The 12,703-nt window shown below is 43.5% G+C and overlaps 4 protein-coding genes across 8 annotated transcripts in view; 3 read left to right on the top strand and 1 right to left on the bottom strand.

The window, feature by feature from the left end:
- The window catches only part of PSME3IP1 (proteasome activator subunit 3 interacting protein 1), a 30,653-nt gene extending 23,441 nt beyond the window's left edge, over positions 1-7,212 (bottom strand). The window contains exon 1 of the mRNA XM_050773179.1: positions 6,244-7,212. Coding sequence (XP_050629136.1) covers positions 6,244-6,306 — 63 coding nt within the window. The 5' untranslated portion in view covers positions 6,307-7,212. The remainder of the gene's footprint in view (positions 1-6,243) is intronic.
- Positions 1-12,703, top strand: part of COQ9 (coenzyme Q9) — a 292,337-nt gene that overhangs the window by 22,857 nt on the left and 256,777 nt on the right. The window lies entirely within an intron of this gene.
- The window catches only part of CX3CL1 (C-X3-C motif chemokine ligand 1), a 338,913-nt gene that overhangs the window by 139,444 nt on the left and 186,766 nt on the right, over positions 1-12,703 (top strand). The window lies entirely within an intron of this gene.
- Positions 11,078-12,703, top strand: part of RSPRY1 (ring finger and SPRY domain containing 1) — a 50,132-nt gene continuing 48,506 nt past the window's right edge. For 2 of the 5 annotated variants that reach the window (XM_050772925.1, XM_050772921.1), the window contains exon 1: positions 11,078-11,572. The gene's annotated coding sequence lies outside the window, so the exon portion shown is untranslated. Of the gene's footprint in view, positions 11,841-12,703 lie in introns of all 5 variants that reach the window. The other 3 variants (XM_050772924.1, XM_050772922.1, XM_050772926.1) reach the window with 3 other exon arrangements.

Genomic DNA, 12,703 nt, shown 5'->3' with positions numbered 1-12,703 from the left:
GATCCACCTGCCTAGGCCTCCCAAAGTGCTGGGATTATAGGTGTGAGCCACTGCAGCTGGCCGTATTACTCCTTTTAAACTAAATCTCTGTTTTTCTTTATTGGTTTCTTTCCTTTTGAGTAACTGTAGAATCAACCCCTACCCAGACATGTTATGTGTTATTCACAGCACTATGCGCTAACAAGGAGGCACATATTCAATCCAATGTCCATTCCAAGATGACCACTAACAACAAAAACAGTAAGTTTCCACGCTACCACAAAAATAAGGCAGCTAACTGCTAATGAGCTCTTACCATGTACTGTATTCTTTTTATGGATATTATCTAATTAACATGGTCATTGATCCTATGAGAAATATTATGTTTATAGATGAAGTTGAGGTCCAGAGGAGTTAGATTATTTGTCTAAGGTGATACACGTGGTGAATGGTAGAGCCAAGAACCAAAGTCAGGCCTAACATCAAAAATTCATACTCTTACCAACTTTACCATACTCCTCCCCAGAAAACACTAAATCTTGGTTGAAAACAAAGACATGTCGACTTCAGCTTTCTTCCTACTTCAAATTCCAGTGTTAAGAATATTCATGCAACATTTTTATTTAGTAAAGCTAGAAATGGAAGCTGAAAAAACAAAACCAAACGTTCAGAACAAGAGAATAGTCTCAGCCTGTTGCTGAGGTTTAGTTTAATGTAACAATAATAAGAAAGAATTGTGAAAATTACTAGAAAGAAATGAAATCAACTGACAGACGCTGTTGCTCCCACCTAAAGCCCACAACCTGGACACTTCTGATTTAGCATCACTCAACGACTCCAGCCAGAGGCTCATTACTGAAGCAGAACTGTTCAGTCTCTGTGAAAATGCCAAAAATTCCTCAAGTTCTACAGAACAACCTCTTATGAAACCAGAGCCAACAATTTCTTAAACGTCTCTGGCAGAGAAAACGTGAACTTTCTAGGGCTCTAATGATTGGGAGAGACATTCTGGACAACCCTCAGTTTCCCCCTTTCTCATCCCCTATTAACCATTAAGTCTCCTTTCTCATCCTGTATTAATCACTTGGTTTCTTTCCATCACCCATTTTTCCTAAATAATTCAGAGTAGGATAGGTCCTTATAGCCTACCTAACACGATAATCACTCGACATCTGAATTTACCATACACACCCAGGAGAAGGTCATCCAACTCATATATTAAAACTTCAAGAGGGACCACTGCACTCCCTTCCTAGGCAGCCAACTCCCTCTCTAAGCAGATTTGACTGTTAGGATAGTTCTTCCTTAAACTGAAGTGAAATCTGTTTTACTATAAATTCAACACATAGGTTCAATCCACTGGGACTATACAAAAAGAATCGAATCTTTTCTAACATGACCATATTTCAGTTGTTTGAAGACAATTCCCATGTTCTTCCTAATTTGTTGTTTTTCTGAGCCAAACATTCCTAGTTACTTTAATCTTATAAGATGGAGAAAAATAATCATGTCTCCAGGAAATGAATTTATCAGATTAGATATGATTTAAACCTGGGAAATACTAGGATATGGCAATGCCATTGGTGCCCCAGTAAATGTCTCTCTTCATTCTTGTTATATATATATAATTTTTTTTTTTTTTTTAGGACAGAGTCTCGCTCTGCCACACAGGCGGAGTGCAGTGGCATGATCTTGGCTCATTGCAACCTCCGCCTCCCAGATTCAAGTGATTCTCCTGCTTCAGCCTCCTGAGTAGCTGGGATTACAGGTGTGTGCCACCATGCCCGGCTACTTTTTGTATTTTTAGTAAAGATGGGGTTTCATTATGTTGGCCAGGCTGGTCTTGAACTCCTGACCTCAGGTGATCCACTGGCCTTGGCCTCCCAAAGTGTTGGGATTACAGGCATGAGCCACTGTGCCTGGCCTATATTTTTAAAACAGAAAATTAAAAAATCTTCCAATATGCCAAAAAAAAAAAAAACCAAACCCTAGATTTTTACATTTCCATCTAAATAAGAAATCAGAGAGCCTCCTGGGTTCAAGCAGTTCTCATGCCTCAGCCTCCCGAATACCTGGGACTACAGGTATGCACCACTACACCTGACTAATTTTTTTTTTTTTTTTTGCAGAGACAGGGTTTCACTATGTTGCCCAGGCTGGTCTCAAACTCCTGGACTCAAGCGATATGATCTGCCCACCTCAGCCTGCCAAAGTGCTGGGGTTATACGTATGAGCCACTGCACCCGGCCTACAATCTTTTATACACAGGGACAAAACCAGAAATCAGTTGGTTAATGAAAATAAGAAATAAAGCAAATGCATACATTAAAAAAAAAAAATTTAAAGACAAGTGCTGCAGGGGCAAAAAGGGGACAAGAAATGTATTTCTCATCAGCTCTCAGTGGGTTGGTCTCCCGAAAGCAAAGTCACACTGTCAAAACTAATGCACACTTATAAAAGTCTGCTCTTTAAAACTAATTTCTTAATTCAGGTTGGGCATGGTGGCTCATGCCTATAATCCCAGCACTTTGGGAGGCCAAGGCAGGAGGACCAGCCTGGACAATAAAGCGAGACCCCCCCATCTCTACAAAAAAATTTTAAAAACTAGCCAGGCATGGTGGTGTGTGCCTGTAGTCCCAGCTACTCAGAGGCTGAGGTGGGAGGATCATTTACTCCAGGAGGCTGAGGCTGCAGTGAGCCATGATTGCACCACTGCGCTCTAGCCTGGGCAACAGAGTGAGACCCTGTCTCAACAAATAAATTAATTAATTAATAATAAAACTAATATCATAATTCTGGCATTCCCTTGATCCCCAAATAAAGAAAGTAAGCCAAGTTAGATGGCCACAATAGTAATAAATTTCTGTAAGTTTAAAAGGAGTAGACTAAAACATAGACTGCTTTATACATCTTTTTTCAAATTAGCATTTTCTTCTGTAGGTCCTCATTCTCTGCATGGCTTTGCTCAGGCTGTTCCCTCTGCCAGGAATATCCTTGCTTTCTTTTCACCCCATGCAAACTGCTGCTCCACCCACCCAGAATCTCACTGAAGACCATCTCCTTTATGAAAAGACCTCCTAGAGTAGTTAATATGTATTTCCTTCCTTTGTGTTCCTGCTATGATCATTCATAACTCTACTACAGCCCTTATTCATTGTGTTTTATTATCTATGACTGTTCCAACAGCTCTTCATCTCCACAGTGCTTATTATTATTAGCACAGTATCTGGCATATATTAGGTATTCAAATACTTACTAAATAAACCAACCATGAGGAGCTGAAGAATCTGAGCAGGGAGGAATGAACTCACATGAACATTCCTAGGTACTGTCAAGTGCAAGCTATAGAGATTGGTAGCCATCAAGCAAGTATTTGCTGAAGTGTCAGTATCATAGGAATTCTATTCAAACACCATACAATTTATGCAGTAAGAAACAAAGGACCAAAACTTAAATCATTTTACTATATCATATAATTGATATCATCTCTCAAAAATAACTGCTACTTTCCTTTAATTTCAACTGATTAAAAATGGTCACTTAACCTGCAAAAGCAGTACTTGATGCAGACAGCGTATTTCTTTGAAGAGTCCAATGGCTGTTTATTCTGCAAGAAAGAGGTGATAAGTACCTGTAACTTACTGACCTGCTGGAAGTAGACAGAGAAGCTAGAAAACTAGATTGTAGTGACTTCTAATTCCTATTGTCTAGGTAAATTTTCACAAGTCTCTTCTTTTCCCCTTTTGTTTGCTAGAGTAATTAAAAACAAAACAAAAGACAAACAGCCCAGGGATATCGGGGATATGGGCTCTAACTGTGAAGATCCCTGTAGGAATGCAGAGGACTTATATTAGGAATGCTTATTTTGTCCTTACTGTGTTCCACTTTAGAAAGAGTAAACAAATGCTGTCAGCTTTCCTTTACTCACATGTTTTTTCAAAGTGACTCAAGTTTAATTATCAAACTAAACATTACATTATTTTTTAAAGGATTTATTCAAGTTCTTCAAATAGGGAATTCATAGAAAACTAAAATCATTTCAAAATTCACTTTGTCCACCAAACTTAAAGTTCAAACTGGCACAAATAAAGAACGTGGTTTTCAAATCTGCCTGACAGTCAAGAAAACAAAGTTCTTATATTTCAAGCCAAAGTAACTGTTAAACACTGAACTACTGGGTTTACATTGGAGACTGTGGTATTTAATTTCCAGGGTGGTGGGACAAAATGGGCTCAGTTCTTACACAGCACACTACACATTTTAAAATACAAAACTTACATTGCTGCTCCCCAAATAACTGCTATTCCTAACTTGAAAAATGACTCCATTAAGTTAGTGCCATGACACAGGTAATGAGATCTGGTTTCCTATGGAATTGAATTATGTGATGGCAAACTACTTAAGTGTTTACATCATTGGCCACCATATCCTTCTAATTCTAAAATTAGACAGACTGTACATGTAAAAACACACCAGAATCAGGTTTCTGTGTTCTATTGTTTTAAGGCTTCACTCTGAGTAGCAAAAGCAATAGGTCAATTCATTTCCTTCTGTCAGTAAATACAGATTATTGCTTTCCAACATTTTTTACTCTGATGTTCAAGTCACATTGTACTTCAAAATGCAGGACAGCAACTAAGAGGAATTTGCCATCTGGCTAACTCAACTATATTCCAAATAAAGACTGCTTTCTGGACAGAAGGCACTTCTACCAAGATACAATAATTTAGATTTTTAAAAATTTAGCTGACTTTTCCTATATCATAAAATTTATTTAGAGGATGGTAACTGCTAACAGAGAGCCTGCTGTTAGTATTTATTACTAGGCAAAGTAAAGTCAATCTTCTAACACTGAAGCTTATTTAACATACTCCAGTAGCAAAGGAGACTAAAAGAATCTAAAAACCACAGAAAAAGCAATTTAATCCATATTTTAAATGTTTATTATAAGGGGCAATTTACAATAACCTTTCAGGCATCTATGAAACACATACAATAAAAAATTCGGCTTTGCAATAATCTCTCAGGCATCTATGGAACACATATAATAAGAAATTCGGCCAGGCGCAGTGGCTCACACCTGTAATCCTAGCACTTTGGGAGGCCGAGGGAGGTTGATCACTTGAGTTCAGGAGTTCAAGACCAGTCTGGCCAACATGGTGAAACCCCATCTCTACTAAAAATACAAAATTAGCCAGGTGTGGTGACATGCACCTGTAATCCCAGCTACCTGGGAGGCTGAGGCAGGAGAATCACTTGAACCCAGGAGGCGAAGGTTGCAGTGAGCTGAGATTTCACGCCACTGTACTCCAGCCTGGGCAATAGAGTGAGACTCCGTCTCAGAAAAAGAAAAAAAAAAACAAAAAGAAATTAAGGCCTGGTGCAGTAGCTCACACCTGCAATCTGAGCACTTTGGGAGGCCAAGGCAGGACTGTTTGAGTCCAGGAGTTCAAGACCTGCCTGGGTAACATGGCGAGACTCCATCTCTATTAAAAATAAACAAACAAACAGACTGGGCACAGTGGCTCATGCCTGTAGTCCCAAAGCTGTGGGAGGCCAAGGTGGGAGCATCACTTGAGGCCAGGAGTTTAGGACCAGCCTGGGCAACACAGTGAGACTCTGTCTCTACAAAAAAAATTTAAAAATTAGCCAGGTGTGATGGTGCACTACTTAGGAGGCTGAAGTGGGAAGATGGCTTCAGCCGAGGAGTTCCAGGCTACAGTGAGCTATGAGGGCCACTGCACTCCAGACTGGGCAACAGCACAAGACCCTGCCTGGGGAAAAAAATAAAAAAGTTAAAAAAATTATTGATTTATCTTTCCATAGCGCAAGAGCAGAGACTCAAATGCGCGTTTATCTTGAATTCATCTATATGCACTAGAAGACAACTAATTTAAATATCAGTTCCCTTAGCTGATCCTCATTCACATGCGCCTCTCCGAATATGAACACTTCCCTCACTATGCATGATTGTATTCATTGCATTTTTTACATATTGTGACTCCTAAATACAAACCAACAACTTCATCTGGGGCTCACAGGAAGAAAAACAGCAGTTTTTTCCAAAGCCAAAATAAAACTTGCCTGAGGATCTAGAGAAAAAAAACCCAAACCAAAGTGTTTTTCCTATTCTCTCACTCAACAATCAACACAGTATAATTCTGTGAGGGATATGTCCCCACACACCAAGCAATCCACCAATTCTGCAGCAGACACCAACCGGCTGGGTGTCCTCTAATTCAGTTCAACTCTGACACTACCTACCTGGATGGAGACTGCATCAGATCCCACAGGCTGAGGGCTGAGTCCCACAAGACTAGCCTCCATTTATAGATACCAACCACAAGGACCAGGTTGTTTTCCCTGTGGTTCGGACCAACTGGCTATTAATCGGGGTTCCCATGACCTGCTCCTTAGGTTCTATGAATTTGCTAGACCAGTTCACAGAACTCAGAGGAACTTAGAGGAACACTTTACTTACATATACCGGTTTATTATAAAAGGATATTACAAAGGATACAGATGAAGCGATGCATAGGGCGAGGCATGTGGGAAAGGCACAGAGCTTCCATGCACTCTCTGGGGCACCATCATCCAGGAACTTCCCACGTCCACCTATTCAGAAGCTCCCCAAACCCAGTCTTTTGGGGTTTTATGGAAGCTTCATTACTTAGACATGATTAATTAAACAGTGACCACTGGTGATCAACACAATCATCAGCTCCTCTGCCCTCTCCTTTCCCCAGAGGTTGGACACTGGGGAGGGGCTGAAAGTCCCAACTCTCTAATCTTTCCTGGGTCTTTCAAGTGACCAGCCGCCATCCTAAAGCTACTTAGGGGCTGCCAGCCACCAGTCAGCTCCTTAGCATATAAAAAGACACCAATCATTTTGGAGATTCCAAGGATTATAGGAGTTGTATGCCACAGGAGACAGGGACGAAGGCCAAATATGTATTTTATAATATCACACTGGCCATGTCAGAATTGTGCAACACTGGTACTACAATTAACATGCTGCTTCCCTGAAATTTCAAGGGTAGCTTTGCTTGTAAGCTATTTTGTCATCTAGGCTCGCTTCAGAACCTAACCCACACCTCAAGTCATATTCCATCCTCCCTCCCCCCACCCTACGTAACTCCACTTCAAGACCAAATTAAAAACAAAATAAAACAAATAATCGCAGTCCCAGTTACTCAGGAGGCTGAGACTGGAGGACTGCTTGAGCCTAGGAGTTCAAAGCCAGCCTGGGCAACATAATGAGATACCCATTTCCCTTTAAAAAAAAAACAAAAACGAGGGGAGGGGGGGCTTTGCATTACAATAACCAGACAAGGCCAAATAATTTTTTTTTTTTTTTTTTTTTTTGGCGCAGTGGCTCATGCCTGTAACCCTAGCATTTCGGGAGGCTGAGGCAGATGGATCACCTGAGGTCAGGAGTTCCAGACCAACCTGACCAACATGGCGAAACCCCGTCCTACTAAAACTACAAAAATTAGCTGGGCGTGGTAGCACATGCCTGTAATCCCAGAATCGCTTGAACCCGGGAGGCGGAGGTTGTAGTGAGCCGAGATCGCACCACTGCACTCCAGCCTGCGTGATGCGAGCAAGACTCCATCTCAAAAGAAAAAAAATTTTTTGAAGCAAATATTTACAGAGAACCTATTACGTGCAAGATACAATGCTATGTACTAAACAGGCAACTGAGGAACTTACACTCATTCAGTAAAAGAAGTAAGGTTGGTACACAGCAATTTAAGGAAAAGTAAAACTAGGTTACAGGCCATTAAGAGGCACTAAAGAGTAAAGAAAGGAAGACTAGGATAAGCATTGGGGAAGCTTAATTTTCACAGTGGCTGTGACGACGCACAGTGAAAGTGGTGGAAATTTTAGGTATATGAAGAATAACCATCTTTAACTTAAGGATGCTAGAAATCACACAAATTTCACATTCCAAAAATCAGAATACAGGGGGATTTTCATTTCTTGAGAATAGCAGTGGCCGGATCTCAGCTCACTGCAAGCTCCGGGCTAGGTATTTGACCTCGAAAGTGCTGGGATTACAGGCTTGAGCCACCGCGCCCGGCCGGGATTTTCATTTCTTGAAATAGTATCCAATTATCCACCTCTGCACTAAATATGCCTGAAATTTGTTAAAAAAAATTTTTTTTTTTTTGAGACAGGGTCTTGTTCTGTCACACAGGCTGGAGTGCAGTGGCACGATCTCGGCTCATTGCAACCTCCACCTCCCAGGTTCAAGCGATTCTCCTGCCTCAGCCTCCTGAGTAACTGGGATTGCAGGCGCCCGCCACCATGCCTGGCTAATTTTTGTGTTTTTTAGTAGAGACAGGGTTTCACCATGTTGGCCAGGCTGGTCTCAAACTCCTGACTTCAAGTCATCTGCCCACCTCGGCCTCCCAGAGTGCTGGAATTACAAGTGTGAGCCACCGCGCCCGGCCAAAAATATTAATTCTTAAATAGAAAAGCTAACAAGATAGTAAAGAATTTGGACACAATCTAGAAGGTGAAAACCAGAAATTAAGCCCAATATTCAAAATGGATTTCATCCTGAGGATTTCTCTGACCTAAAAGCTAAAGTTTCAGTGCCTTTATGAGATAACAGAAACAAGTTCAAGCCAGGAGCCCATCCAGGAAGTGGAGGCTGACAACTACCTCCCTCTCCATCTTAATTTGGTATCCAAAAGAACTACAGCTTCAAAGTAAAGATGAACTGGGAAGTAAAACAGCAGGAATAATGGACAACAGAAACAGACTCTCCCAAAGGGAATTCAGACAGTGGAATTAAACATAGAGATTACAAAAACAACTATACTTTCCATGTTTAAAGAAATAAAATTAAGCCTCAAAATTAATAATAAGAAATAAGAAACTGTAAAACAGTGTCACAAACCAAACAGAACTTCAGAAACTAAAAAATGCAATATATGATTTAAGATTTCAGTGGCCGAGTTTAATAACAATGGAAATAACTTGAGAATAAAGAAATTATCCAGAATGTACTATGAAAGAACAGAGTAAAAGATATAGAGAAAAGAATGAAAAGGTTTAGTTAAATCAACAAAAAAGAGAGACAATGGGAAGAAGCAGTATATGCATATAAAATGGCTGAGAATTTTCACGGAACTAACGAAAGACACTAATCCACAGATTCAAGAAGTCTAATAAATACCAAACAAACTGAACAAAAACAAACCCATAGTTCCATACAGCATGGTGGAAATACAGAAAACCAAAGACAAATATTTTTTTAAACTTGTCCATACTTCATTTTAGACAAAACAATAAACATTCTATAGTGAAGAATGAAACATAATATTTAAGAATGAAGACAAAGTATGTTCAAAAGGTTACTAATAGTGAACACGTTGAAAATGCTTAATTTAGCTGCCGCGAAGGCATAATTACACTATGACCCTGTACTTACATTGCACTTGTTACTTGATTTACCACATACGTGGTTTTCAATAGCTAAAACAGCAGCTTGACTCTAACCAAGCATCACGATTCTTGGAAGATGAAAGTGAAGGCTGATAAACAACTAAATGGTTTTGACAAAATTATCCCTTTCTTATATTATGAAGCACTTCCCCACAGAGTAAGGACATTAAGACTTCAGTTGAGAAAGATAATCGGGCAGCCTATACTTTCAGACCCTTACAAATTGTTCGCAGGTTATCTAACTAAAGACTGTAAAAGCTGCTGTCGGCTCAATATTTTGTATCAAAAAGGAGTCTACCCACTGATTCTCTTCAAAGATTTCAGAAGGGTGCCTTCTATTTTATGGTGTCCCTGTGGACACATGAATATACCAAATAATTGAAGAATCGACAAATCTTATCTCACAAGTGGTAGGCAAGAGGTCATCGGGAATTCCGACCACCAGGCTCGCATGTGGCTTCTTGGGTCCCACTCCTGAACTAACCAGACTACCTGAGGGTGCGGGGGTCTGAGAGTCTGCATTTTAAAAGGGCCCCAGGAGATGTTGTTTTCCACTAACGTTTAAGAAGCACGACTACGAACAAACAGGTCTCCCCTTTTCCTCTGTGTGGACTATCACAAGGACCACCAACTCTCAAGCATGACGCTTCAACTCTCCGTCTTTGTTCCTTAAGTTTTCTGCAAAACGGGCCAGCTGGCTTGTTTTCCGTAATAGAAAATGCGCTTGGCACAGCAACTAGTACATGGCACACAATAAATGTGCTTCCCATCCTGCACTTCCACTCTGGGATGCAACCATTTCCAACCAGACGCCGCACATCGGAGTAACCTGGGCCTGTTCCAAGACCTCTGGAACGCAGCCTGCTACTCACTTGAAGCCTGGGTGGCCCTATCTAGCAGAAGAGTGGGGAAAACCCACTAAACGCCCGGCAGTGTTGGGCCCGCCTGAAAGGGTCCTCCCCCGCCACCCAGATGCCTTCCCGCGGGCACCCTCAGCTACCCTCAGGCTGGGCCTGCAAGCCCCGGGCTTCGGCTACTCCGGGCAAGGGGCGGGTGGGCGGACTGAGAACAGGCCTGGCCCTATCCCTAACAGCAGCTACAGCTCCCCTTCTCTTCGGTAAAGAAGCTGGAACCCAGGTGTCGCTGCCAGGCCAGTACCGAGGCCGCACTCACCTACCGGCGCGCCGGAGGCGAGACGCCCTCACCTCGGCGGCGCCTACCCCAAACCGCCACCGCAGAGCCGCTCGCTCTTAAAAAAGAAAAACAAAAATGAGAGGAAGAAAGAAAGAAACAGGAAGGAACGAATGAAAGAAGAAAAAAAAAAAGAAAATAGCCTTTGCTTTTGTATTCCTTTTGACCCTTCAGGGCTTCCTGTTCCTCACCGCCACAATAGAGTCCCGCCCCACTTCCGGCGACGTAACCCAATCCGCGGAGCTCTTCCTCCCCGGGAGCCCGATGGAAATCCGGTACCCTGAAAACTAGCCGGAGAGACTTGATTGGGCTGTTCACGTCTCAGGATGAGGATTGGCCAGTTTACGCTTGGGGGGCGGGCCGGTTCTTCTGGTCACGTGACACGATTTTTGAAAGGTGATTGGCTGTCAAGGAGAGGGATTGCCACCGAGGAAGGGGCGTTTCCTAGGGGACTGAGGGAGGGCCGGGGCGGTACGAAGCGGGGGAGGGCTGTGCGCGTAATGGCAGCGCCGTGGCCTCGCGTCCATCTTTACCGTTCTCTCGGACCTGTCACAAAGGAGTCGCGCCGCCGCCCCCTCGCTCCGGTGGGCCCGGGAGCTAGAGAAAGTCAGTGCTGCAGCCCGACCGCGCTGCTCTGAGAAGCCCCCTGGGCACGCGGAGCGGGAGGGAGTGTGAGGGTTGGAGGCGACTGTGAGGGAGGGAAACAGCCTCTCGAGCCTGGGGCGGGCGGACCGGACTGGAGCCGGGGCAGGCTCTGGGAAAGGGCCCGGGAGAGAGGTGGCGTTGCTCAGAAGCCGAGAAACAGCCGAGAGGTTTTCCACCGAGGCCCGCGCTTGAGGAATCCGAAGAGGTTCCTAGAAGAGGGTGTTTCCTCTTTCGGGGGTCCTCACCAGAAGAGGTTCTTGGGGGTCGCCCTTCTGAGGAGGCTGAGGCTAACAGGGCCCAGGTGAGAGGCAGCTATCTATCTCCTGGGGTGGCTCCTGGTACTGAGGGGGTCCTATCTACTCAGGGGTGCCCGGGATAGAAAGGGTAGATGAGGGGACGCTTTGGGAGGGTTCCTTTTGTGGAGTTTGCGGTCTAGGTGGCACGGGTGGGAGGCGGACCTCCCCTGGGAGATTTAGAAACGCCTTGGGATAGAAAGACAGAATGGGGCTGGGAGGTAGGAGCCAGAACTAGCGGATTCTCGTACTACGGAGGCCGGAGCTGAAAATTGGGTAAGGACCTTGGGGAGAGGGGGTTTTTGGGCGGTGATGGGAAGAAGACACCTCCATCCATAAGAAAGCCAGAGTGGGGAATAGTGAAAGGGACACGGGAATTCATCGACCAGGTGTCCTAGACACAGGATCCAACTGCTTCCGGGCTTAGTGCCCGAGTAGGGTGGGGAGAGTCCATCCCACCAACACCCCCTGCGTGAGTCCAAATTAGGCATTTGTCTCTGCCTGCTGCCTCACTTTCCCCGTCTTTGGGGAGGGAAACCGACCGAGACCGAGACGGTCAGCTGAGACTTCGAGGTCCTGTCTTGTACCGTTCTCTCAGTGAGGTTGCTCCCCTTGGAGTGTTGCACTTTGAACTTTGAAGGGTTAGAAGTGTCTATTATTGACTGAGTAGAATCCCGCAGTTTTCCAGGCCCTTCACCTACCATCTGTTTGTGCTTAGTGGAGTGACTTAACCTCCTTAAGTCTCTTCTATAAAATAACCAGCGCAGTGTGTGAAAGTAGAAACTACAAGCTGCGTGAACGTAAGTTACTGTGATTCTACCACCAAACGGGTTGCTGTTGAGGAATAAAAGTGAAGGGACTTTATAAATTGTAAAGCAGTATGTAGAGGTAAGGGGTGAGATTAATACAGTAGTTGTCTGCCACCTGCGGAGTCCTGGGAGCCATATTGCACTGCAAGCTTCAAGGTTCACAGCTTCTTAGGTCATATTATGATCTAAACCCATGGTTTCAAACCCTGCTTAGATGGGGATGGTGGGATTTCCAGGTTTTGCTCTCAGAATTTTTACTTACTTTGAACTTCTTATGGTGCTGGCAGTAGTTACCACTGTAATATCTTTTCCTTCAGGATTTTTTTTCCC

Source organism: Macaca thibetana, chromosome 20 (genome assembly GCF_024542745.1).
Source record: "Macaca thibetana thibetana isolate TM-01 chromosome 20, ASM2454274v1, whole genome shotgun sequence".
In the NCBI taxonomy this organism is placed as follows: domain Eukaryota; kingdom Metazoa; phylum Chordata; class Mammalia; order Primates; family Cercopithecidae; genus Macaca; species Macaca thibetana.
The sequence above is the reverse complement of the archived record's forward strand: the minus strand, read 5'-3'. Positions and strand labels throughout refer to the sequence as shown.